The 25148-nt window shown below is 42.3% G+C and overlaps 2 protein-coding genes across 2 annotated transcripts; one reads left to right on the top strand and one right to left on the bottom strand.

Moving 5' to 3' along the window:
* Positions 1 to 6879: 6879 nt before the first annotated feature.
* LOC134000854 (serine/threonine-protein kinase PAK 6) lies at positions 6880 to 13881 on the top strand. The gene is made up of 8 exons (XM_062440355.1): positions 6880 to 7083; positions 8478 to 9140; positions 9784 to 10317; positions 10779 to 10912; positions 12022 to 12148; positions 12240 to 12365; positions 12890 to 13024; positions 13714 to 13881. Exons 1-8 carry the CDS (start codon positions 6880 to 6882, stop codon positions 13879 to 13881), a joined length of 2091 nt encoding a protein of 696 aa, XP_062296339.1.
* Positions 13882 to 15894: 2013 nt separating this feature from the next.
* Positions 15895 to 17499, bottom strand: LOC134000855 (uncharacterized). The gene has a single exon (XM_062440356.1). The coding sequence runs from the start codon at positions 17497 to 17499 to the stop codon at positions 15895 to 15897; it is 1605 nt and encodes a 534-aa protein (XP_062296340.1).
* Between the last annotated feature and the right edge of the window lie 7649 nt (positions 17500 to 25148).

The raw sequence follows: 25148 nt of genomic DNA on the forward strand, positions 1-25148 counted from the left end.
CAACCTCTGCTTCAAGGAAAATGCCACAACAGTCCCTGAAACATAGAGGTCGTCTTTCTAGAGATGGACCACACTTCTGACAAATGCAGACTTGTGCCATCGCCATGGGCACTGTGGACAGAAGCTTCCTGTTTTTTAGTAATTGTGTGTGTGTCTGTGGTGTCTCTCTCTGTGTGTGTGTGTGTGTGTGTGTGTGTGTGTGTGTGTGTGTGTGTGTGTGTGTGTGTGTGTGTGTGTGTGTGTGTGTGTGTGTGTGTGTGTGTGTGTGTGTGTAGGCTGAGAGTTCTCAGGTGATCTTACTGGTCCTGCCAGTGCATGAGTATTTCAAGCTGCTGTGTACACACTTCAGTAGATGGATGCTGTGGGAAAACAGGCACAGGAGAGGAGACTGACCATGTGACATATTTTACTAAAAACATTTAAATTCAGTGAATTTAATAGCTGCAGAACCTGTTGTAAAATAGTTAGCATAAATGTGGGAGGCAATGTTTGAACTGTGTTCTGAATTTAAGGCATAAAGAAGCAAGAAGTCTGCTCAGTGTCCTAGAAAATAGGTTTGTAAAGTCTCTGCATTAGATGCAAAATCTTCAGCAAAAATCAATGTAAGGAAAAGGTGTTTTTAAGAAGTGTATAGATTTTAGTTTTAATCCAGTGCTTTCACATTGCTGATGCCCTCATTCTTTCAACAGCATCAAAAAATTCATGCACTTGCTACTAAAAACTACGCTTGACCCCCTGTTTTGAGTTGGGACTATTATCCGGGCATGTGCCCTATGAACGACACATCAGGGATTAAGTGCTTTTGACATATTTGTATCAGAACATTTTTCTGAAAGATTTGTTCATTTCATCACTCTGATGATGATGTAACTGAGGCTCTGCAAGTCTAAAACCACCATGTGTCTCAGGTTACTCATTGATATTCAAGGGGAAGGAGGAGGGAAAGGGTAGAGGAGGTGACAGAGAAGGTCTCTTTGGTGCATGCACACACAGTCCCAAAACACACACGCACACACAGCTGGACATCTGCTGAGGGTGATGTGTGCAGTCTTGTGTCCTCCCAAGTTATTTCATGTTGCCCATCTTCCCTGTTTGCGCACACAGGCTCACAGTGCAACTAAAACTGGTAGCAACATTCATATCTGTACTGGGACACTGACAGGAAGTGATCGGGGCCTCACATGAACGCAGCACGCAGGTATAGGCGGGACATAATTTTTCACATTCCTTGTTGTGTTCGTGATTGTGTCTTGTGTCATGTTCACGTCAGCCGAAGGAGGGGACAGTGTGCATTACCAGCTTAGCGCAGCCGACATCCGTGAGACGTCAAGCACTAAGGATTAAAACGGGCTCTGAGTCCAAATTAGGACAGCATGCCATGAGTCCTCACTCTGGGTTGAAACAGCACCCATGCTGGGTGACGGAGGAGGGCAGTCGAGTCGGTACAGATTGATACCACAAAGGAATCTCAGGTTAAAAATGGTTGCCGCTTTGTCCCTGGGAGAGACACGCTGAGGCCTGGGCTGAAAAAATATAAATCAAGGCTTTCATAAGCACATGCGTGTACAGTAAAGCTTGCACAGAGGCCCAGCACATCAATAAATTAGTCCCAAGAGAGAAGAGTTAGGCTCGTACCATTGGTTGAAGCTGATCATACGTCTCTATCAGCACAGCGTCAAATTGTTCAAAGCACTTGTGAAAGCCAAGAGGATCTTTAATTAAACAGAGTGTTGGTCAGTGCTGCATTTCCTTACTCTTCTGACTCTGGCCCTCAGCATACATATTGTTACACTGCACGGACAAGCGTTCCTCCTGAGTTAAGAGTGTGTTTTTCTAGTGATGTGTCAGCATCAGTAGAACATCCCATGAAGGCCCCCAGGACAGTGAAAGTGTTGCTTTTACAATGTCATTATGTTAAGGTATTTGGAGTAGATAGAGACTATAGCTTTTACTACACATTAATGTCCACGTTCCTCGCTGCAGTACAGAACCAACCGCGTTCTCATCCCCGAGAATCAGTGCCAATATGTCAGGTGACAGAATGATATATGCGCTCTGTTGATGCAATTGTCCTGTCCTCAAATTCCCTTTTACTGTGGCTTGTTTACTGCAGATAAAGCTGGCCAAAATGATGGAGAAAAGTGGTAACATCGCCAGAACGGAGAGGGCCAAACCATTGTGACACAAAAAGCATGTGGGACATTATTTGTAAGGACATTGATAGCTTCTTTTTTTTTTTTAAATTTAAACTTTTTCTGTCTCTACATCTGAGTGTCAAGACTCTGCTTTCATCCCTTCACTTGACCTCTTATTTCTTGTTTCCTCCTTTCAATATTAACACAGGACTGACGTGCACTCCTGCACAGATGTCTGGCCTTGAAGAACTCACAGCCCACATTGTTGGACGCAGACATCATATTTTACTACACATATCCCTAGGTCTCTTCTTACTCATTGAGCGCATGAGAAAATGACAGACAAGCTTTTCGATTGTTTACTTTCTCAGAATCGGATTGACCTGCATCTTGTAAACATTTCTGACTCGCACTACTTCATGTAAGGTTTGAGTTAAATCCTACACATGACGCATCACTATGAGTTATGTGACATTTGAAATACTCTAAGATATGTCACTATCAGTGAACTCACTGGATGAATATGGGTCATCCTAGCTCAATCTCCAAAGTTACAAGACTGAAAGAGAAATGCAGAATTTGGCAAGTTCACTGAATATTACTTGCCCCATATCATTTATTAACATAATCATTTGCACACTTTCTGCACTATAACTTCCTGTGGTACTTCACTTCTCATCAACTATATACTGAAAGTAGCCCATAACAGTCACTTCACATGCCCTTGGGTGTGCTCTGCATTGTGTCCTTACCTCTGAGTGGATCTTTTATTAGAGACACAAATTCATCAAAGACTGAGAAAGTTGTTTGACCACTTGAGAGGAAAACTGGCACAGTGCATCCTAACCTGCACTTTTCCCTTAACTCCTGAACCTCCGTTGCTTCTGAGCAGCTCAAATTCATGCATGTGCAATGTTTAGAATGACTTGTTTTTACAGTGTATGCTATTACAAAACCCTGCTTACGTCTGTACTCGCATTTTCACAATGTGTGACTTTACAGGAGTAGTGGAAGCGTGCCATTTTCCAACATGCCATATATTCCAAGCACTTTGGTGTGCATGATGTATCAGACCGCTAGCATGAAATATTCATGGAAGCAACGTGTTATTCCACGTCATTGAATGCAGCTTATTACATCACTTGTCGTCTCCTATTGACAATCCTTCTATGTTGGCAGAGGTGACTTCAAAGAGAAAGCAGACATCAACTTAAATCATAAACACTACTGCTATTGTACTGTCCGGTCACGTCCAGCACTTGTGTCCCTTTTTTGAATGCCCTCAGATGGTGTGTGTGTGTGTATGTGTATGTGTGTGTGTGTGTGTGTGTGTGTGTGTGTGTGTGTGTGTGTGTGTGTGTATGTGTGTGTTTTACAAAGCACAAAGAAAAGATGACCAACCAAGACCCCCCCTCCTCCCTCTTGAGAGGCAGTCTCATTACACTCAAAGGGCAAAACGGTCATCATAATGAAGCTGATAGAAGAGCAATCTCTAAGCCCTCACCGCTGCACTGCAGAGTCCAAAAACAGCAGTTAAGACCTTGATGCTATCTATGCCACTGTGAAATAGATGTGGCCCCTGTAATTCAGTATATCTGGATTATGCTCATACATGCATTGACAAACACAAAAAGAGGATTACCTCATTTTCCATCGTCTCCCACCCTCACCTCACTATTTGACATGAATCCTGTACAAATAAACACGTGTTTGGTGCTAGAGAGGGTGGGTGGGGGGGGGGGGGGGGGGGGGGGGGGGGGGGGGGTAGAGATGTGATGTGTCCTAAAATTAGATCAGTGAAGGACTGAACACCATACTAATCCTGCAAGCACAGTCACCTGCACACTCACTCCATTTCTGCATGCACGCCAACAAAAAAGATAGAAGCAGAAATCAGGGCAAATAGAAAAAAAAAATCATTCAACAGAGCTCGGAGCACTAACATCGAGCAAATCCAATATCTCTCTTATCTCTCGATCCCTCCCACTCATCCACAATTCCTGCTCGGGGTGATTTGAACATGAGAGGAAGGCGAACATGCCCTCCCCGTTTCTGTCATGTTGTCTGTGGGAAACATATGGATTGCCTGGTTGCATTTCTCCATGGCATGAGAGGCCTGCCAGGTGAAGAAGCTGTATCTGGTTGGGGGTAAGGCTGTGATTGGGCCTTTATTTTAGACTGGAGTAAGAATGGACTTCTGTGATTAAGTGGTGACTCTCTGTATGGGAATGGGATCTACTTGTTTTTCACAACTTGCTTGCTTAATTTTCTTTTTGTTTTGTTAGGTTTGTCAGACTATACAAGCAGACCTTTTACACGTGATTTTCTGTGATTGTGCAGTTTGTGCGTTTACAGATCATGCATTTGGATCTATTTCATTTTTTTGCTCCTGCACACAGTCGCAGAGATGGAAATACCCAATGTAGCACAATTTCGGAGTGACCTCATCCTCTTCATATCCCTGACAGCAGCTGGCTGAGTTTTGCCTCAGCACTTTGATAGATTCAAGACAAGCCACTGAGGCATAGGGTCAAGTCCCTGCAGTTTCGAGGGATGTGACCAGACAGCGTGATTATGCACTGTGTAAGTTCAGCTCTGTGCATATGTATTATACGGTGGGCTTAGAAATCAATAGCATATTGTTATCAAGACAGTCATAAGCTTGGCAGAGTCAGAGGGGTCAATATAAGTTGCATGTGATTAAAGCTTGTAAATCAATAATTGCATCAACTTTTCAATTCATTTCGCCTGGGCATGAATCAACAAAGTGTATGAGTGTGTGTTTCTACTTGCCTCTGGTATCACAGTGGTTAGTTTGTATTTCCAGAGTCTTCAGAGGGGAACAGTGGTCCAGAATGAATAATGAATACTGTGGTATGTTCTGTTCTCTGCTGCTTTGAACTGATGGAGCTTGATAAAGTAACAGACAAAGCAGTCATCCTATTTGTGTTGGTATTGCCCCATTATTGCTGGCAGTGGAGGACTGTAGCAGTTTGCATTTCACTCATGAGTAAATATTGATTGATCTGCTTGTAAAAGGATACATGAGCGCTATGTGTAAATATTTGTTCAGGCAATGCCAACATCTGCACGTTAAACAGCTATCTAAGCAGATAGTTTCTTGTGCAGCGGAAAAGATCATAATCTTCTGTTTTGCAGCTTGTTTTCTTAGGCGTCCGTTATCCAAAAAGCAGCCACAATCTTTGGTTAAAAGCCTTTCTGTGTCTGCAGAAAGGAAACTGGGTCCCTGTCTCTCTAATACATCCAGGTCTGACTGTAGTCTTGGCCACAGTCCCTCACTCCCCCACCTCCTGAGAGCCCTCACACCATAATGTCCCTGTCAGATAGAATTAAAGTCCTTCCCAGCACCACATTATGTACATAGGGAGAGCGCAGAGTGATACGCTTATGCAACACTTAACATATTAGCCTCGTGATTGAATTATCCTTGGAGGGTGACATGTCTCTCCAAGCAGTGTTTCTCCCTTCCCCATGTCCTAACCCCAACTTCCTTCAAAGAGGCAGGTATGGCTGATGTGACCGGTTGCCCTGATATCTTTTTACCCTCTGCTGATGTTGTGGGGCGCATGGCGTGGTTAGTCACCGATACAGCTCATAACAGGCGCCGCTGATGCCGATTAGAGCCATGCTGATCTGAGGGTGGAGGTGGGGAGAGGAGAGGCTGCCGGCGCAGTTGCCCGCTGAGCTGCGGACAGCTGCAAAACTCATTTCCTCAACTCCCACCATTTCACAGTGCATGATGGGAGATTGTATCTGGTCCTCTCAGGGCACCTTGTCAGCCTCTGCATTGGCTACATACAGTACGTGTTAGCTTTTTGGATGTTAGGTGGTTTCTTTATATTCTGCTAAAATGCGAGGGCACTCTCCATACCGTGAGCTACATGTAACAGTGCTAATACTAATGATGAGACTTAGATATTAGCGTTTATCTCCCAGTACAGCTGTGCAGCTGAGGAAATGAGATGTAATGTATTTAATTATTTCCCTGCACTTGAAAATAAAGCTGAACATACAGTAAACCCGAGTTAGTGGCTCGCCAAGCACAGGACCATCCATCCAAGGATTAAGTGGTTACCCTCCCTGCAATCAAGGGCACACAAGCTACTAATTAGGATGGAATATGAAAGGGCTGTAAAGGGGTTATGAAGGATATCCTACCATAGTGTATTTGTGTTTGTATATGTGTGTGTGTGTGTGTGAAAGATTGTGTGTTTACATGTTGTCCTGCTAATGCAGTGAAAGCCTGTGGGCGCTGGCCAGCCCTGCCTCGTGCTCATCAGTAAAAGGGCACAGTGAATGAATAAGCCTTAATTGACCAGATATCCTTCATTAGACATGTGCTTACAAATCCATCCACCCTTCTTGGAGCCTTCCTCTGAGTCATAAGCTCTGACAGCCGGTGAGGCAGCGTGTACATACACATCCCAAATATGAAACTGCTTTTAGGGGAGCCATTTGAACATTTTTGTACAGTGTTTCCATGTGAAAATATCATCTATAAGCAGATTTTATTGGAATACACCTGGTCATAAAGTGGAGGGTAAAGGAGACTCATCTGTTTGATCACTGGGGCAGAGGAACTTTGCTTATATTCAAATGTGAAGATTGCAGTTATTTCCACAAGTACTGCATATAATGTTGGGTGCAGTTGATTAAAGGCTGAATACATTTCTCTACAGGGACATTTTGAAGTGGGCAGGCTGCCGCCCTTGTGGACCTGAGAATGTTTCGCAAGAAGAAAAAGAAGAGGCCTGAGATATCAGCGCCCAAGAACTTTGAGCACCGTGTCCACACCTCGTTTGATGCCAAACGCGGCTGCTTTGTGGGCCTGCCGACCCAATGGCAAAGCCTGATAGAGAACCTGCGCAGGCCCAGACCCATGGTAGACCCCTCCAGGATCACAGAGGTGGAATTGAGGCCAAAGAAGGTATACCACACCTTCCATTCAACTCTTGATTGATTCTCTCACCCTACCTTAAACTAATCCACTAATGACTTCCACGCAATTTGACCAAGCCCTCAGTTAGCTGTCACAATAACTTTAATCTCAGAGAGATTGTGGCAAGATTGTTTTGATGCAGTGAAGGTGTCCCTCGGTGCTGCAGAGAGATCATGCTCTCTCAGAAGCTGCCAAAATCCAGTGATGACAACATAGAAGGCCTGCTCCCCTCCCCATCTATTTGCTTTCTTATCTATCATGGGGCTGGGCTAATGACCCTGCTGTGTACACTGGCTGTACAATGTTGAATACTCAGGGGGGCCACAAGATTTATTACTCCATGCAGGCAATTAATAACAGTCCATGTACCTTCCCATAGATGTCAAGCAGAAGGGATAAAAAAGTGCAGGTACAGCAAAGGAAATGCCAGTGAGTGATAAAGCCAGCAAATCTCAGGATTTCTACACTTCACCAAGCATATTGTCGGTGCTGTTTTGGCCCCTGAGGAAAAAAGTAAAGAAAAGACAAACTGTCCTGATGTGATTGGTGCTGTGCAATATGAGAACCACCATGCCAGCTTTTAGGTCTGATTAATGGTTTTAATAACGTCATCAAGATAAGTTTGGTGTTGCAAACAAAACTTCCCCTTGAAAAATCCCCTTCAGAGTTAAGATCAGCTCTGATTCTGACAGGAAAAGAGGGGAAAAGATGTTAGTCATTTCAAACTATTATTACAGCATCTTCTAAAATGGGTTATCTTACCGAGGCCATTATCACTTGCCACTCTCTCCTCTCCGAGAGGTGCTACTGTAGGTGAGATGTCATCTGACCTCTACCCCCTGTGCAGCTGTAATGGCACAGAACCAGAGAAATGAGAGAGGCTGTTGACTGGCTGTGAACTGAACATGGCTCTACCCTGAGACTGACTAATGAGCCACCATGCACTCTCTCTTAGTGTTGCCACAGTAAAACTCTATTCCGGCAAAACATCTGAAGTTTGTCTTATCATTTTCCATCAGGGCAGGTTTAGGCCCTTTGCCTTTACATGCCTGCTTAAAATGAATAATAGGTCAGAGAAGCTGTTCACTGTTACATATGAATTTGCAACATTGAAATAATTATAGAGGCTCTGCTTTGTAGTGTGTCTCCTGAGACATTTGCACAGTATATTTGTCAGTGTATTGTCAGAATACTAGGGAGATGATTTAAGTTGCTGTCTTTGAAGAATGACAAAGATGTCCTTTACAGATTCTCATGTCTAAATTTAACTTGGCTCTGAGCTATGATTATGTCACCCTCATTATTCCTTTCAGTCTGAAATCTTTCTATAGTTTGATCGTGGCATGTGCAATGACATAAAGATAAACGCCTTTCTCTTTCAGACTATTGTACGTGGGAGCATGATCGGTCACGGAGACTACATTGCAGCCATGATCAATGACATGAGCCGCCTGTCTGTGACCAGTTCTAACTCTTTGAGAAAGAGCAGCCCTTCAGCCAGGAAGAGGGCCCAGTCTCTGGGAAGGCTGGGAGAGGTCAACGAGGGAGACACCTACCAGTACGAGGGCCTGACCCAGGACGAGGAGGATGACGAGGATGTGGCTCAGGACCAGTGGAGGGACAAAGCCAGGAACATCCACAGCGAGACCAACACTCCCTATTTAGGCATGAAGAAGAGCATCACTCTGCAACTTAATGGGATCTTACCAAAGGCCAAGTCCACCTATGAAGTCAGCGTCAGCTCTCTGGAGGGACCCTCACAACCGGCTCAGCACCAGAACTTCCAGGTGCCGAGCCACGGCTCTTATATGAGCAGTGAGGTGGGCAGCCCTCAAGAGAGAGTGATATGGAAGAGAGATTTCCAGCTGCCCAGGGGAATGCCACCAAATCAAAGACCTATAGCGTGTTTCTACAGCCCAGCTATGACTGTACAACCACCACATGGAGATCAAGGCACAGTCACCACAGAGCTCCGGCCCAACGTACCGATGTACATGCACCCCCAGAACAGCCCAGGGAGGCCGTTCTCCTCCTATGACCTGAAAGTAAGACTGACATTACAAGAGTTTCTTTGCACATCTTTGTGGCCATTGAGTATATGCATATCTCTGCTAACGTTATGTCATATCATATCATATCATTAGTGCTCTGCCTGTTTCTGCATGAACTGTGAATCCATTAATTTCTTTGTCAAGAAATCATTGGGGATTATTTTCATGCTTAGGTTGTGGAAACTTTATAGAAGCAGCATATTGGTTGACTTTACACTAAAGGTGATTAAAGTTCTAGGTTTGGGTATTTTATCTAATTCTAGTGTTAAAGAATGAAATATGAGTTTATGGTGCCAGTGCAGTTGTTGTAAATGTTGAGAGATGGTGTGTTTGGCAAGATCTCAGTGGGACATTCGGGTCCCTATAGCAACATCTTTACATGGGTCATATCGGGTGAAGTGGATGCAGAGTGAGTGGGAAGGACTTGATTTACATTCAGTTTTAAAGGAGGTCTTGAACCCCAGGCAGGCAGCCAACTCCTTTTCATCTCTCTCTCTCTCTCTCTCTCTCTCTCTCTCTCTCTCTCTCTCTCTCTCTCTCTCTCTCTCTCTCTCTCTCTCTCTCTCTCTCTCTCTCTCTCTCTCTCTCTCTCTCTCCCTTTCTCTATGTTGCTCACCCTTTTCCTCTTATCGTGCAGGCAGAGTCGGTAGTGAGGTACCACTCCGGCTTCCTGCCCACTGGCACCAGCAGTCCTCTTGTGAGTGGCATCAGACCCCAGCGGACGGTGCGCTCTTCAGCTAGCTACACCCTTGGCCTGTCTCCTAACATGGGACTGAGACCCAATGGGCCGGACCCTTTCCTCAGACACTCTGGATGCCCCAATCCTCCTTACCCCCGGCAGGACAGCCCATCCCAACCTCGACCCTCCCCTACAGGCTCGCTGGCCACTAGTCCTCCAGGCACCTGTTCCCCTGCATTCAGACCTCCACAACACCCTTCACCCAGACCACCGCCAGACCCACCAAAGGTGACCCATGAACAGTTCAAAGCTGCCCTGCAGATGGTGGTAGACAAGGGCGATCCACGCTCTTACCTAGAGAACTTTGTGAAGATTGGGGAGGGTTCGACAGGAGTGGTGTGTATTGCTACAGAGAAGCACAGTGGCAGACAGGTGGCAGTGAAGATGATGGACCTGCGGCGGCAGCAGAGGAGGGAGTTGCTCTTTAATGAGGTATGGTATGCAACTCGGTACAAAAAAATACCAAACAAATAAACACAAACAACTCTAAAATATACATACAAACAATCCATGCTCACTTGTAAAAACATAACTGAGAGTTCAGGACTGTTATTATGTGTGGTTTAGTCTTACATTTACTCAGGAGGATCAGTTTACCTATCATAGGGACTACTTCTCTGTCAATGTAACAGTTATATGATGTCTTGTGTGGAAATGGAGGGAGCAAATAACTTTGATGATGTCATCAGAAACCCTGCATTTCTCACTAGGGGTGCTGAGTTTGAAAGACTTGATATTAATGTAATTTCTCTACACTGGTTTTAACCACTAACACTTCATAAAAGTGCAATAATAAATCAGTGGTGAACCCCTTCAGTGTTGCAGAACCTAAAATTGTGGACAAATGTTCGGTTATGTCTTTGGTCCCAACATGAATGTTTTCTGTGCTTCAGGTGGTAATCATGAGGGACTATCAGCACAGAAACGTGGTGGAAATGTTTAAGTCCGCCCTGGTGGAGGAGGAGCTCTGGGTTATCATGGAGTACCTGCAGGGTGGTGCGCTAACCAACATTGTGTCTGAGACCAGGTATGAACAGAAACCAAGAAAACTGCATGAGGTGCTTTTTGTCTGGTTATGAGATCATCTTTGATAACTAATTCAACCACAAGGGGGTAGTGTGGTATCGAGTGGTGAACGGTCAGTGTTGATCCAAGACTCACAAAGGCTGTCATTGCTCTTATCATTTTTCCAGGGGAAAATAATATTTCAACATTACCATATCAGTGCATGTTTAGATACAATGTGGAAAGTTAATCTTGGGTGAAAATATGATTTACCAACACTGTCACATTGTAAGCAGTGCATACATCAAAAATAAGGGAAACATGTTGGCCAACAGCATGGAGCTGAATTTTGTCAAGGTGTGTGTGTTTTGAGCTGTCAATGTATTTTATATTATCAACAGATGGCTGGCTCGAGCTCCATAGGATGATCCTTGGGTCAGATCTCCTGACCCAAAGGGATGAATAATTTTCTCTTGAACTAATTGAGCCAGCTGTCACAGCCACTGCTTGTTAAAAACTAATATAATCAATATATTGACAAGTCAATTAGGAATAAGATTCTTTTGCTTCATGGAATTTTTCTGGCTGCAATCTAGTGTCTTTTTTTTAACGTTTTAACATCTTCCTAAATTAAGAAACAGTGTGACCTAAAATGATGCAGGAAGATTTTTTTTCCAAATGTAGTTTAACAAGGTTTGTTTTTATCTATAATGAAAGTCATGTGCTGGAGAATATAGCAGTATGTTGAGTAATTGTTACCTTATGTCATTTTCTTCTCCAGTGAGCACCTGACCTTGCAAGCTGTTTGAAAATGGCTTTTTGTCTCCTGGCTGTTAATTTCTTTATGATGCACTTGTAAAATATAGAAGTCAGACAAACATTGTAGAGAAATTAACATGTTTTGTTAGTCATTTTGCTGTGTGGGAGTTGTTGTTTTTAACCCTTCAGCCTTTATCATTGCCTTTAATGTGCAGTGATTCATGGATTGCAACTTTGGGGGCTGTCGTAACTCGTAATGGAAAAGTGTGGCTACAAAATTATAAAATGTTAATTTACCATTTGTGCGTGTGTGTGTGTGTGTGTGTGTGTGTGTGTGTGTGTGTGTACGCTCATGCTTGTGTTGTCTTGCAGGCTGAGTGAAGAGCAGATTGCCACAGTGTGTGAAGCTGTTCTGCAAGCCCTGGCCTATCTCCATTCACAGGGTGTCATCCACAGAGACATCAAGAGTGACTCTATACTCCTCACATTAGACGGAAGGGTATGATATGTTATTAATGTCTTCATTTCTTCCATTCATTCATTTTCAAAGTTTTATCATTGCAATAAAGTGTCTCTCCTGTCCCTCTCAGGTCAAGCTTTCAGACTTTGGCTTCTGTGCCCAGATCAGTAAGGACATCCCCAAGAGGAAGTCTCTGGTGGGAACACCCTATTGGATGGCCCCAGAAGTCATTTCCAAATCACCATATGGCACTGAGGTGAGAAGATGCATGCTCAAATCCACTCACGCTGAATAACAGGGGTTATCTCTGTCACGCAGCGTCACTGCCAACAGTGGCAATCTGTGCTATAAGGACTTGTGAGAGCCACTTGGGTTTGGTGGTTTATGTTTTTGGAATGTTTAAATTTATGCCATAGTTAATCCACAGAATATGTACAGGTCAAGTTTATTTTGGAAATTATAGGTAACATTTTTGGTGTTTGTGACATTTGGTAATTTTATTTCATGTGCAATAATGCTGCTAGGAGGTAGACTAATCTGAAAATAAGTTTTAAACAAGACTTTATACAACATGTAACATATACAACGTGTATAGTTGTGTAAAATGTGTTAATGTGCACATCGAGATAGTCGGTGTGTCTTACAGTTAAGAATACAACATCAAGTCGGTAATGGCAATCCATTGGAACGAGTCAAAAATTAGCTTCTCTGCAGATTAAGTGGTGCAGGAACTCGGAACAACCACTATTGTCAACATTTTACTGTGTGATGGTGCACCAGGTGGATGTTTGGTCGATGGGTATCATGGTGGTGGAGATGGTGGATGGAGAGCCCCCGTACTTCAGTGAGACTCCTGTTGCAGCTATGAAAAGACTGAGGGATGAAGTGGCTCCTACTGTTCGAAATGTCAGCCAGGTACGTGAACACACAGGGGGTTAGGAGCAGATACACATTCACACTCCCAACATGTTCTTTCTTTAAAGGGTCAGTTCACCTAAATTACAAATAACATACTTTCTTACTTACCTTCTGTGGTAGGCATGCAGATGGTTTGGTTTAGTATTTATTTGCCTTTATTTTTAGGTATCATTTACACCCAGATATACAATGAAGATGAATGCATTTTTGTTTGTGGTGCTCACATCATTTTAAAGAGGATCACACTTTAAAAAATCACGACAGCAACATGTCTTTTCATAAACAGCATCCATCTTGCTCTGTAGATTCCAGACACCTCGCTGTTTCATTTATCACACAAAGTTTTCATTTAAACTTTTCTATATAAGAAATTGTCTCTCAGAAAACTGTTGACAGCATGATCTGTATTTAAGCATGGTAAAAAGAGACAATGTTGAGTTTTTTAATTTAATTTAACTTTTCATTGCCATGGGCACTATTGTATTTGGGTGGCAACAGACGTCTCAGGAATTATATCTCATAACCTGGTGCAAGTAAACCAAAAATGTCTGCATTATAGGTGTGTGAGAACATATGTTTAAAGTGTAATTTGGGTGAATTGACCTTTTAAGGATGTTTTGCTATAATCAGAATAACTGCTGCAACAATTTATAATGTGCCCATTGTCGCCCCAATCTTTTGTTAAGATCTCCCCAGTTCTAAAAGATTTCCTGGACCGTATGCTGACTCGGGACCCCCTGGAGCGGGCCAGTGCCACTGACCTGCTGGAGCACCCCTTCTTGCTGCAGAGTGGTTCACCTCAGTGCCTGGTCCCGCTGGTCGAGCAGTATCGTAAGCGCATGTCCCGCTGCTGACCCTGTGGGGCTCCCGGTCCCCAGCACCCACCTTCAGTTTGACCTGTCCAGGCCTCAGATGAGGACCAGCACCGGGGGTTTAACCCCTCTAACACCCTTGCCAATGGGCAATCAGCTTCAGAGAAGCAGACCCAGCCAGCATGTTGCCGCCAGAGTGATGGTGGCAATGAACGGCAAGTTTGGTTGACAGGCACCGCATGGTCTCGGGCATGAGAGAAGCACTTTAGGAGTGAGTTAAGGGCAGCATGCAATTCCTCACCTCTCAACTCGGTTTGATCCGAATATTGATTGGCTTCCTGTAACATTCAGTGGGATTCAACACAACACAACATTGTGCATATCAACTGAAAGTCAATATTTCACATAACTATATGTAATGCACATGTGCTACTCTGAGGATCCTTTCTAGTGTTCATAGTGGGCATTTTTGCTAGCCATGTAAAGCTTAAAGAGCTGGTGTTAAGCTTAAACCACAGTAGCTCATTGTGACAATATTAAGGAAGGATAAAGTTACCTCTGCACAGTCACACTCCCTGTCATGGAAACTGGACGGCAAACCTGTCAGAACCCTCAACAAACACAAACAGTCGACTCTTTGCATGGTCAAATGGAGGCACACCTGGCCTGATGTGAATGCTTGAATATGTACCAAACGGGGATGTGAAAGACAATTCTCCTTTATTAGCATAATAAATGGGTAGATGAAAGCCCAGCTGCTACTATTGGGCTATTGGAAAATGACCAGTACCATATTCCTCTTTTTCATGTTTATTCTTTATTTCCAAAAGGTGTTGTGGGTTGTTTGTATGATGTGAAATTGCAAATAAGGTTTAATTATTATTATGGACTTGAAGCATAAGCAGATAATTTAATAATGTAAATAAAAACACTGAATATTAGGTCCTTATACCTGCTGATCTATTGCAGTAAATTATATGAGATGAATTCCGAATTCTACTTTCTTTACTGAAATGTGAGTGTATAGTTGTGTGTGCGTGTGTGCGTGTGTGCGTGTATGTGTGTGCGTGTGTGTGTGTGCGTGTGTGTGTGTGTGTGTGTGTGTGTGTGTGTGTGTGTGTGTGTGTGAGCACCTGGGTGTGCGTGTGATGACATCTCAGTGTTTGCTTCTGATACAACCCTCTTTGTATTGTGAGACTTTTTTTAAAAATACCACAAGATGTGTGTGTTGCCCTTCATGATGTGTATGACTGTATTTGCATTTGTTTGCCTAGATAAAGCACACAGGCCTGGCATGTGATGCTGCAGGACGTCCACCTGCTGAGAAACACTTTGCACATAGTCTTTGTATTCTGACACGGATACATGTTGACATGTTTCATGTATTTCTATCTCTGTGTGGATCATTCATGAAAAAGAGAATTACACATTATTTTAATTTTGTATAAATTAATAAATGATGCACATTGAATTTCAGCTTGACAAGAATTCTTTTAATCCATTTTTACTCTCTCTCTCTCTCTCCCCCCTCTCTCTCTCTCTCTGTCTCTCTCTCTCACACACACACACACACACACACACACACACACAAACACACAAACACGCATGCATAAATACAGACTGAATAAGCTATTGTTGTAAGGCATTTATTAGGTATTTAGCATGAATTATACAGTGCACTGTCACTGAATATATTTAAGCAAAATACATCCATTATTTCTTATAAACACAGAAGCAATATCAAATACGATAATTTTTTGTACAATATAAATCTCATATATGTGAAACTATAACAATTATATTCAGTAGCTTGCAGGCTGATAGTTAATTTATAAATTATTTCAACGATAGAATAGCAAAATGATTGTATGCAACATAGCTTGAAACATTGAGATGAACATTGCAAATACCAATAAACTAAAACATAAGCAAAGTATTATTATTTCTGTTAGTATATAGAATTTATCATCAAATTATCAAACTGCATTGTCAGAAGTGTAAGTGCTGTAAAAGTGTCACTACCAGCCATTTCTGTTGCTTGACATTGTCCTTATTCTAATCGAGGGTGGACTGAGACGAGCAGCTTTCAAACTCACACTTCACCCCACTGATGCTGTCAACGCTTGGCTGGCTGTTGACCTGCTGATGTGTGTGAGAGAGAGGGAAGGTTTCGGAGCGGGACATCTGCCCTCTGCCATTTGAAGAGCCTGGTGAGCAGTCTATCACCATCCTCATGAACTCTGGTGCGGTGAATCGACGCAGCAGTCTGGTCCCCAGGCCCATGAACCCTGGCGTGCGGCTGGGGATCTTCTCTGACTCCATCTCCCCTCTTGCAAACAGCAGTTTGTTGTGTCTGCCGGTGGGGCCAAAGCTTCCCCTCTTGTGCTGCTCTCTCCTGCTTGATGCAACTATGTCATTAGCCTCTTCATTCTGTGATTTTGCATTCTCCTCAAGTGCTCTCACAGGCTGACTCTTGCCATTAAAAAGAGGTTTTGACACTGAGACAGTTTTGTCAGCAGTGTTTGTCAAGTCCCGGATGTTCCCTTGACATTCTATCTTGTCTATCAGGCATCTCTCATCCTGTAGTGAGGCTCTCTTTAATTTGCTGACTGACAGGCTAATGTCAAGCACATCACCCTGATAGGATTGCTTTCTGCTGCTCAGAAGGTCCAGGTTAAATGACTTTGCTTTTCCCCAGAAAGGAAAACTTTTTTCTTGGAGTCCAGTGTCTCGGTGGACATCTTTCTGGCTTGGCTCAGGCAGAGAGTTCAGTGTTTTAGCCCCTCTTACGTCTCTAAGCTGGCAGTTTTGCAGTTGTTTGGCAGTGAAGCTAACACTGTGATCCCCCTCGATCTGGCTTTTCTCAAGTTGAGTAGGCAGAGCCCAGCTTTGGTAATGGTTGTCCTCTTGAGACTGGCTCCTGGGACACCTGAAGCGGTTCCACATCCCACTGCTATCCCCAATCTTCAGCTGTCTCTGAAATACCCCAGGCAGTTGGTCATCATTGTTATTCATCTGCTTGGAGAACCTCTCCATGATGTGCCGAGGGAGCCTGTTGGGCAGCCGACACTCTCCGTCTCCACTGGTGCCTGCATGAGCAAGTGGATCATCAGTGCCCACGCTCCTTCTGCAAGGAAAGTTCAGAATCTGCACACACTGGTTGTGTCCAAAGAAGTTGGCCACCTCGATGGCTGAGTGACCGGCATTATTAGTTCTGTCTAGCCTCAGTCCCATTCTTTTGAAAGCCCGAACCAGGAACTCCAGAACCTGGCTGTGCCCAGAAAAGGCAGCATACATCAGTGCACTGTTACCCCAGGCGTCAGAGATGTCCGGATCTGCATTGAACTGAACTAGAAGTTTGACCACGTCCAGATGACCCATCTCACAAGCGTGACTCAGGGCTGTGCGACCATCCTCATCCTGACAGTTGACATGGGCCCCTTTTTCCAGCAGCAGCCGAGTGAACTTGGCCCTGGTCCCGGGGTCTTGTAGGCAGACAGCATAGATAAGTGGGGTTCGGCTGTTTTCTGTCTTAGAGTTGATGATGCGTCCATCCAAGGCATCTAGGATGAAGCGCGCGAGGTGAACTTTACCCCCATGCATGGCATCTAGGAAAGTCTTGGTGCCAGAGCCCTGCCGTAAATCTTTTGGTCGCATCATTCTTGAAAAGGTTCTACTGGAACTTAGCTTTCAAGTGGGTTGAAAAAGAAAGGTGGCAAACAGGGAGACAAAGTGTGTAGCAAGTTCTCCGAAGCTCTCTGTGTTGACAGCAAGTGCATTTACCTCAGAGTAAGACTCGGAGAGGAGCTGCCAGTGTTTTTATACCTCCCTCTCCACATGCCCTCCCCACGTTGCCTAGGAAACAAACGTCTGAGGACCATTCTGCAGTGGCAGCATCCATTCAATCCAAGCACTCTCTGCCTGGAGAGATATATATGCTATTTGAACAGAATAATTACTCAAGGAGAAAAACATGGCCAGTGTTTTTCATGTGTGGTCTGTGAGGTTAAGTTTAATGCGCCATTTTTACTTTTCTGCGATGCAAATTAACTAAATTAACAAATTCTTGCTGCTGATAAAATACTAAAAATAGAAACGGACAATCCAGCATTTTGTGAAATCTATGAATAGTGGATTGTGTTGAGTCCCATTTACATTCATGACCATATTTTTTTTATCAGGATTCTAACCAAAGGTTTGAGAGAAGATTGAAGTTGGTCTTTGAGACCTTGCTTCAAAGGGAGGGAGGGAAAATTAACATTTACATTTATTTTCTCCCCAATATGCCTTTTAAATGCTGCATCCATCAACCCTGTATATCTGCTCACAGTTTGCTTCAATCACAAATCATGATACAGTGCAACAAGTGAAAATGATGCTCTGCTATTGTGCCTTGACTCTCTCAAGGTTTTATAATAATGACTTTGCCTGATGTTTTTTTTTTCCATGGAAAATGGTAAATCCAATGAACACAAAAAAAGGTAGGGAAAGCCTTTTTTTATTAGCTCCTTGAATTGAAAAGCTAAAAACATTGCCCAGCTGATGTGGCCAGGCGGCTTTTCGTCTTCTCACTGACTTGGATGCCTTTAATCACTTAGATTTACAGACAAGACCACTATTTGTATGATAATATCTGCATGATTATCTGTTGCTTTCTGAAGCAACACAGAAAATAAATGTCAAATGCCCCTGTGATTATGGACTGTTCCTCTAAATATAACCGTTCACAGCATAACTCATTACAGCTCTGAAAATAGTAGCGTTCCTTCCTTCGCCTTGTTAAACACACAGGTAATTCTGCTCTATTACTGTGTTTTAAGGTTTAATTAAGTAATTAACATATCTTAAATTCACATAGACCCCTTATACATTTTTTTTTATTTACTAAATTTTCCAATATTGATGTAAAAAGCACCAAATTTAAACACTTTTCCCTCACATGCTTTGTACAAGACCAAAATTTAATTTTAATTGCTAATATATATCTCAGCAGGACCCAAACTGTGCCAAACAGTGGAGGTGAGAGAAACATTGCCACCTTTCTTGCTGTTCACCATCAGGCTTCATCAAACCCTCAGTCCTTTATACAAAAGCGAGCGCCTCATTTGCTCATCTAAACATGGAGGAAATTCATCAGCAGACTGACACATCCTCATGCGTGTCTTTCATTGGATGGGAGCTTTTGAACACAGACATATCTTTTTCAGCATAACGTCATATGATTGACACATATTTTTATAACAAGGTCATATCATGGCAACGTCTCAATAGGTTTAAGTTCTTATGATGCCAGAGATGCCACCTCCACAATACGCAGATCCACAGGTGTTATATCCTCAGGATTTACGCTCTTCCTTCATAGTGTATATATCATTAATGGAAAGGAAGTCATAACTCAGCTCAAACGATAAAACGAGGAAAATGAATTACTGATAGAAGGAGGCCTGCAAGTTGAATGAAACATAAAGCTTTGAATAAAGATTTATGAATTATATTTATATAAAATGGCCACTACTGGGATATAACTGCTCAGTTATAGCAACTCTTTTCTCCACATAATCTATTCCACAAGCGAGGCAGCATTTTTATAAATCCATTAGTAAATGTATTGCTTTGCATTTTTATACCATTTTCTGCTAAACATTCATACTGCATACTGTACCTTCCATGTTCATCTGAATTTAAATCTGCAGACTGAAAGATGTTGGAGTAAACTGAAATTACTATCATGTTCCATCTAGTAATGAGGACTTTAGTTAAATTGTGCATTTTCTTATTGAAAGTACACCTTTGAAAAATTATCAGAATAATAGACTTTGGCCTTGAAGGGATCCATGTATGCTGTACTGAGCTATACATCACCATGTAACTTCACAAAGATGGAGCCATATATTCATACTGGCAATGTCAAACTCTCACCCTGAGCTCCAGAATACCATAAGAGAAGTGTACGGATGTATTAAGGCAGAGCTCAGCAGTTAGGTTCAACCATGGGCAAGTTTTTGTCAGCCCACTATGTCGTACTATGAATTTATTCAATAATATAATTGATTTATGTAACAGTTTCATGGTTGTATGTAAGGGCAGATATTCCTGTTAGTCAGTAAATGAGGGCGAACAGAGTTACAGCAGTTTATTTTAATATTGATTTAGCAAAAAATGACTCACATAAACATACAGAGACTAGACATGTTATTAGGAAAGGGTTACAAAACAATTTCAAAAGAGTTTGGACTCCACCAGTCAACTATCAGGCATATTGTGTAGAAATGGAAGACATCCAACACCAGTGTTACCCTACCCAGAAGTGGTTGGACAACAAAGATCACACCAAGAGCAATACATGTAATAGTCTGGGAGGTCACATGGGACTCCGGGGACTCAAACATAAGAATCTCATCCCATCTGTGAAACATGGTGATAATAGTATCATGGTTTGGTCCCGCTTTGCTGCATCTGGACCAGGACAGCCTGCAATCATTGATTGAGCTTTGATCTCTGAGTTATACCAGCAAATTCTACATGACAATGTCAAGGTATCCATCCATGAACTGATGCTCAACAGAAAGTGTGTCATGAAAAAAGACAACAACAACAAACACACAAGTTGTTCTACCAAAACGATGGTTAAAGTAAAAGAAAAAAAAAAGTTTGTTTATAATATTTTGGAATGTCTGAGTCAAAGTCCTGGCCTTAATTCTACAGAAATGCTGTGGAATAACCTGAAGCAGGCAGTCCATGCCAAGAAGCCCAACAACATCTGTTCTGTAAGGAGGAATGAGCTAAACGATTTCCAAGCTGATGTGCAGGGATGACAAACAGTTACCAGAAATGTTTTGTTGAAGTTATTGCTGTGAAAGATGATCACACCAGTTATTGAAAGCAAGGATTCACATTATTTTGCCTCACATAAGTAGGAAAGATAGAAGAAGATTTTTAATCATTTTCCTCAATAAATAACTGAATACAGAGCGCCTTGGTAGCTGAGTGGTTAAGGCACATGCCATCCTTGGTTCGGTTCCGTCAAGGGACCTCTGCTGCCTATCATTCCCCCCTCTCTCTCCCTGTTTCCCGTCGGCCTCTATGCCACTTTCAAAGACAAATCAAAGAGACTTGTGTTTACATTGTTATCTACTGTGGATTTATGAAGAGTCCTGAAAAAGATTTGATTTAATCTACAAAAGGGAAGACTTCAGCTTTCTTCGGAGCAAGGAGCTACCAAAAAAGGAGGGTGGGTGTTGCCTTTCACACTAACTAGCTTAGACTTGACGCATGCACGCTTCAGCTAACATTTACTACTTGAGCTTAATTGTATTGACAGGGAACGTATCATAATTAAAATAATAATTAAATTAAAATAAAATTAAACCTATCAAATGTTATGACAATAGTCCAGCTCAGTGTTAGTCCTGACAGCAGCAGGTGAACGATTTGTCAATCACAGTCAATCAGTGTCCAGATGGCACACCAAGCCCAGTATAAGTCTTCAAATCTTTATTAAAAGGAGCAATAATTTCCTAAATGACTACCAGGACACTTCTTTGAGGGTCCAAAATAAGCAATTGGGACCATAAAGACTTGTTGAAAAAGATTATTGATTTAGTATTTTTGGAGAGAAGTTGCCGCTTTTTGAATGAGAGTCCATTGGTTAAGACTTTTTTGCTTCAGCCGTAAGCTTTGATTGCTGCTTAGCAGCATCCAGTAGTCCGTACAAGGAACATTTAACTCCTTAGTCTCAAGGGTTGTATTATAGAGGTGATGCGTTCCTTCATTTTTAAATATGCATGCAAGTGCAGTCAGGTTCTTGACTGTGACTGTGCAAATGTCTCTGGTCACCTTTCACCGATAATTAACTGTAGCACACTTCCCATGAGACCACACTGATGGCTATCTCTTTCTCTGCCTCCTACACAGTGAGCTTAATTTATTACATACATTTTCCAGTCTGTTGAACTCTACTATGTCGATACAATCACAAGACACAAGACTGTCAATAGAATACTAAAGATTCCACCATCAACTCAGTGCTGTAAGGCTGAACTATACAACAAATAAGAAGCCACCTTGGAGATAACACTTATGCTCTCTATAAGACCAGTTATCAGGTGTTCCAGTTTGAATGCTCTGAGACTTAAGCTGATTTTTTAGAGGACAGTTTGTCCAGAGATAGATTTGAGTCACCTGGACTGCAACCTTTCAGGCAGGCTGCAAGCTGTACTTGAGTTATTGTGTTGGCCCCAACACTTTTGGCTGCTGCTGATTATTTGTATGTGAGGTGAGAGTTTATTCTGGGGCAGTTATAAGACACAGAATAGAAAATAGAAAAATCTAGTTCTGATATACTTTAGTTCACAGGGTATATTTGTACAGAGTAATGTTGTAAGTTTAACCATATAAAAACAGAACAATCATATTTTGTAATGGATTCAATGTTTGGATTAAGTATTTTTCCATGCACCTTTGGGACAAGGGGCTGAGCATTCATTGTAGAGCACAAATTAAGTGATATTTATGCTTTTTCCATACTTTATTAAATGTATTAAACCCCAAAAGTGAATATTGGAAGAGATGAGTAAGAGTGCTTAGTCATTATCACAGCAGTAACAGCATATTGTCAAAGACCTATAGAAGTAATGATCAGTACACCTCTGTACATGGCATAAAAGCACTCTACTGTCCGTTCACACAATGTGAAAAATGAACTGAACAGAAATGAATGAAATGTGGATGAAATATTCAGAATGTGAATGAGTTGGTGCCATGAGACTTGCTAATTAGACAGATGTATGCAATAAAGCAGAGATGTCATGGTAAATACCCGATCTCCCATTCATTGCGGACCTGGCCCAGGCAGGACCCACTTTGAATGCCTGATTAGAAATTAAAGCTCGTGTCAAGTTAAGGTGTTATCTGCAGCCCTAAGTGTCTTAATTAGTCATTGGGGAGAATGCACTTTCAATGCAACAACACATCTCTCAAGGTTCTTCAAGAAAAACTTATAAATGGAAACAAACCACTGTGCTAAACTCCCTCGGTAATTCCAATTAGCTACTAACACCTGGGACTAAATTAGTGTATAAGCATAAGGTAGGAAGTGGAGTTCATGCAGGACTAGATTCAACAAGGTAAATTCATTGTAACTAAAAATGTTTCCTTACCAGTGACTCAACATGCCCTCATCCTCCATGGACTACTTCATCTTCTCTCTGTTAATTGAGCACACCTGAGAATGATGTGGTGAAGGCCTTGCACTGTGAAAAACAGCATTCAACTTGTGGTAACATTCGTTTTCCATTGCCCGAACAAATTTGGCAGCTCAGGCACAATTAAAATAATCAAGTTATAATCTCAAACCTGTGATGTCACCTTCCTAGAACAAGTCAACATTATTACAGACCTCTTTTCAGACTTCTTGTTTCCTCCTCATGTCCAAATATCAAATCATAACAAAACACAATCTGATTTTGTACCCTCGTGGTTACATAACACCTTAACATAGGTAGCTTTGTCATTTAAGCAGTGGGAGATAACAACTACTGCAGGGTCAAAAGCATTAAATGGATGCATTTGTACTAGCAAGAATTTGATTCGTCTAATGCCCTTTGATTTGATACAAGGACTAAGAAACCTTAGGTTGAATGGAGATTTCACACGCCTGCTATTCCAGGAAAAAGGCAGCAGCTGGCCCGCTGTCACAGTGTAACCATGGTGTGTTTGTATATTGTCTCTGTGGTTGAGGCAAGGTCACTGTGGTTGTCCCATAGAAAAGAACAAATGTCATGTTAAACAGCAGATTTTCTTTAAATGAACTCCCAACATCAATGAAAGTCACATTGTTGTTATACTCAGAATGTGTTTCCAAAGGATAAAAACATGCCAAAGCAGGACATATCAAGGCAGAGCAGAATAAGATAGGACAATTACACTGAGTTACAGGGTTGCAGCTGAAGTCTCTGACAGCACACCAGGAGCTGCCAGTCACTGGGGCCACTGATATGTTATTGGCCATGAGGCGGACCCCTCAGTGATTTTGCTCCCTCTGCTCTCATCAATTATCGCCCTGACTCAGACCTGCCAGGCTGCCACAGCCAGATGGTAAACAGTAGGCTGTTCTTTCAGCCTTTGGATCTAGGGGGCTCTAATATCAGTTCTCAGAAGGAGACATTTTGGACAAGGGAGAATTAGCACCTACAGTACACTGTGACTTGCCTGTGTTCTTTTGCCACAGCCCCAGGTGGATGACAATAGTTCAAGAAGGAAAAATCGTGACAGAATTTTTAGATCATAGATCAAACAATTAATGACTTATTGAAACAGAGTGTCTCCACAAGCACATGATCTGTTTTAGCCAAATGTACAGCAGGACTCTTAGAGAGACAATGACAGTCAGTCCCACCACTTTGGCCTATACATAAGTGTTTCTATTGGATTACCATGAAATTTTATACAGACAATTATGTTCCCCAGAGGATGAAGCCTAATGACATGACTTCCTCTTGGGATCCCCTTAATGTATCCCTACTGCCATCACCAGGTTAAAATTTCAATTTGTCATTACCATCAGCATCAACTTCAGTGTTGAGTGCAAACTAACATGCTAAATGTCAGCATGTTGGAAGAATATTTGACATTTTGGGAAACACGCTTGATAACATAAGATCAGTATCACTGTCATGTCTGTGTTAGTATTACCTTTGGCTTTGCAATAAAGAAAACAGTACAAATGGAAATGTTTCTGTACATTTTTTACATAAATGATGAGTTGTGGTTTTAGGGGGACGTTTCCTTCTAGGCTCTTTTTTCAAGTAAGCCATGCCAGCTGTTTTCCCTTGCTTACAGTCTTTGCTCTACACAAAGCTAATCAATTTCAGGCTGTTGTCAATGCACAGACACAAGAGTGGTATTGACCTTCCTTCTCATCTCAATCTTTGCAATAAAGACAATTAGCATATTTCCCAAAATGTCAAACTATACCTTCAACATTGTCATTGTGAAATTGTTAGGATGCAGATGTAAGTATTCAGCTCAAAGCTAAGCTCTGCCTAAATTTATAAAGAACCTGTTAATAAATATGTGTTTTATGATGTTTATCTGAAAACACACAACATGGCATGTCTGAGACGTCAGGTAATCACACTTGTCACTGGTTTAGTGTTGAACAAGAGGACTTGAATCTGTGTCAGCAATACCTTCTGCCATGCTGAGCCTCAGTACTGTTTCCCATGAGCCACCTGTGCCCCCCTCCTTAATCTATCAGGTCTGATGGAAATTCCTATCCTGCAATGATGCGGAAGAGATAGAGGGCCTGA

The sequence above is a fragment of the Scomber scombrus genome, chromosome 19 (genome assembly GCF_963691925.1).
Source record: "Scomber scombrus chromosome 19, fScoSco1.1, whole genome shotgun sequence".
NCBI classification, from domain to species: Eukaryota; Metazoa; Chordata; class Actinopteri; order Scombriformes; family Scombridae; genus Scomber; species Scomber scombrus.

Excerpts from the sequence above, each read along its gene's own strand:
- LOC134000854 (XM_062440355.1), top strand. The coding sequence starts at position 6,880 with ATGTTTCGCAAGAAGAAAAAGAAGAGGCCTGAGATATCAGCGCCCAAG. Across the intron at positions 10,913-12,021 it reads AACATTGTGTCTGAGACCAG|GCTGAGTGAAGAGCAGATTG; the intron begins GTATGAACAGAA and ends GTTGTCTTGCAG. Across the intron at positions 12,366-12,889 it reads AATCACCATATGGCACTGAG|GTGGATGTTTGGTCGATGGG; the intron begins GTGAGAAGATGC and ends ATGGTGCACCAG.
- LOC134000855 (XM_062440356.1), bottom strand. The coding sequence starts at position 17,499 with ATGATGCGACCAAAAGATTTACGGCAGGGCTCTGGCACCAAGACTTTC.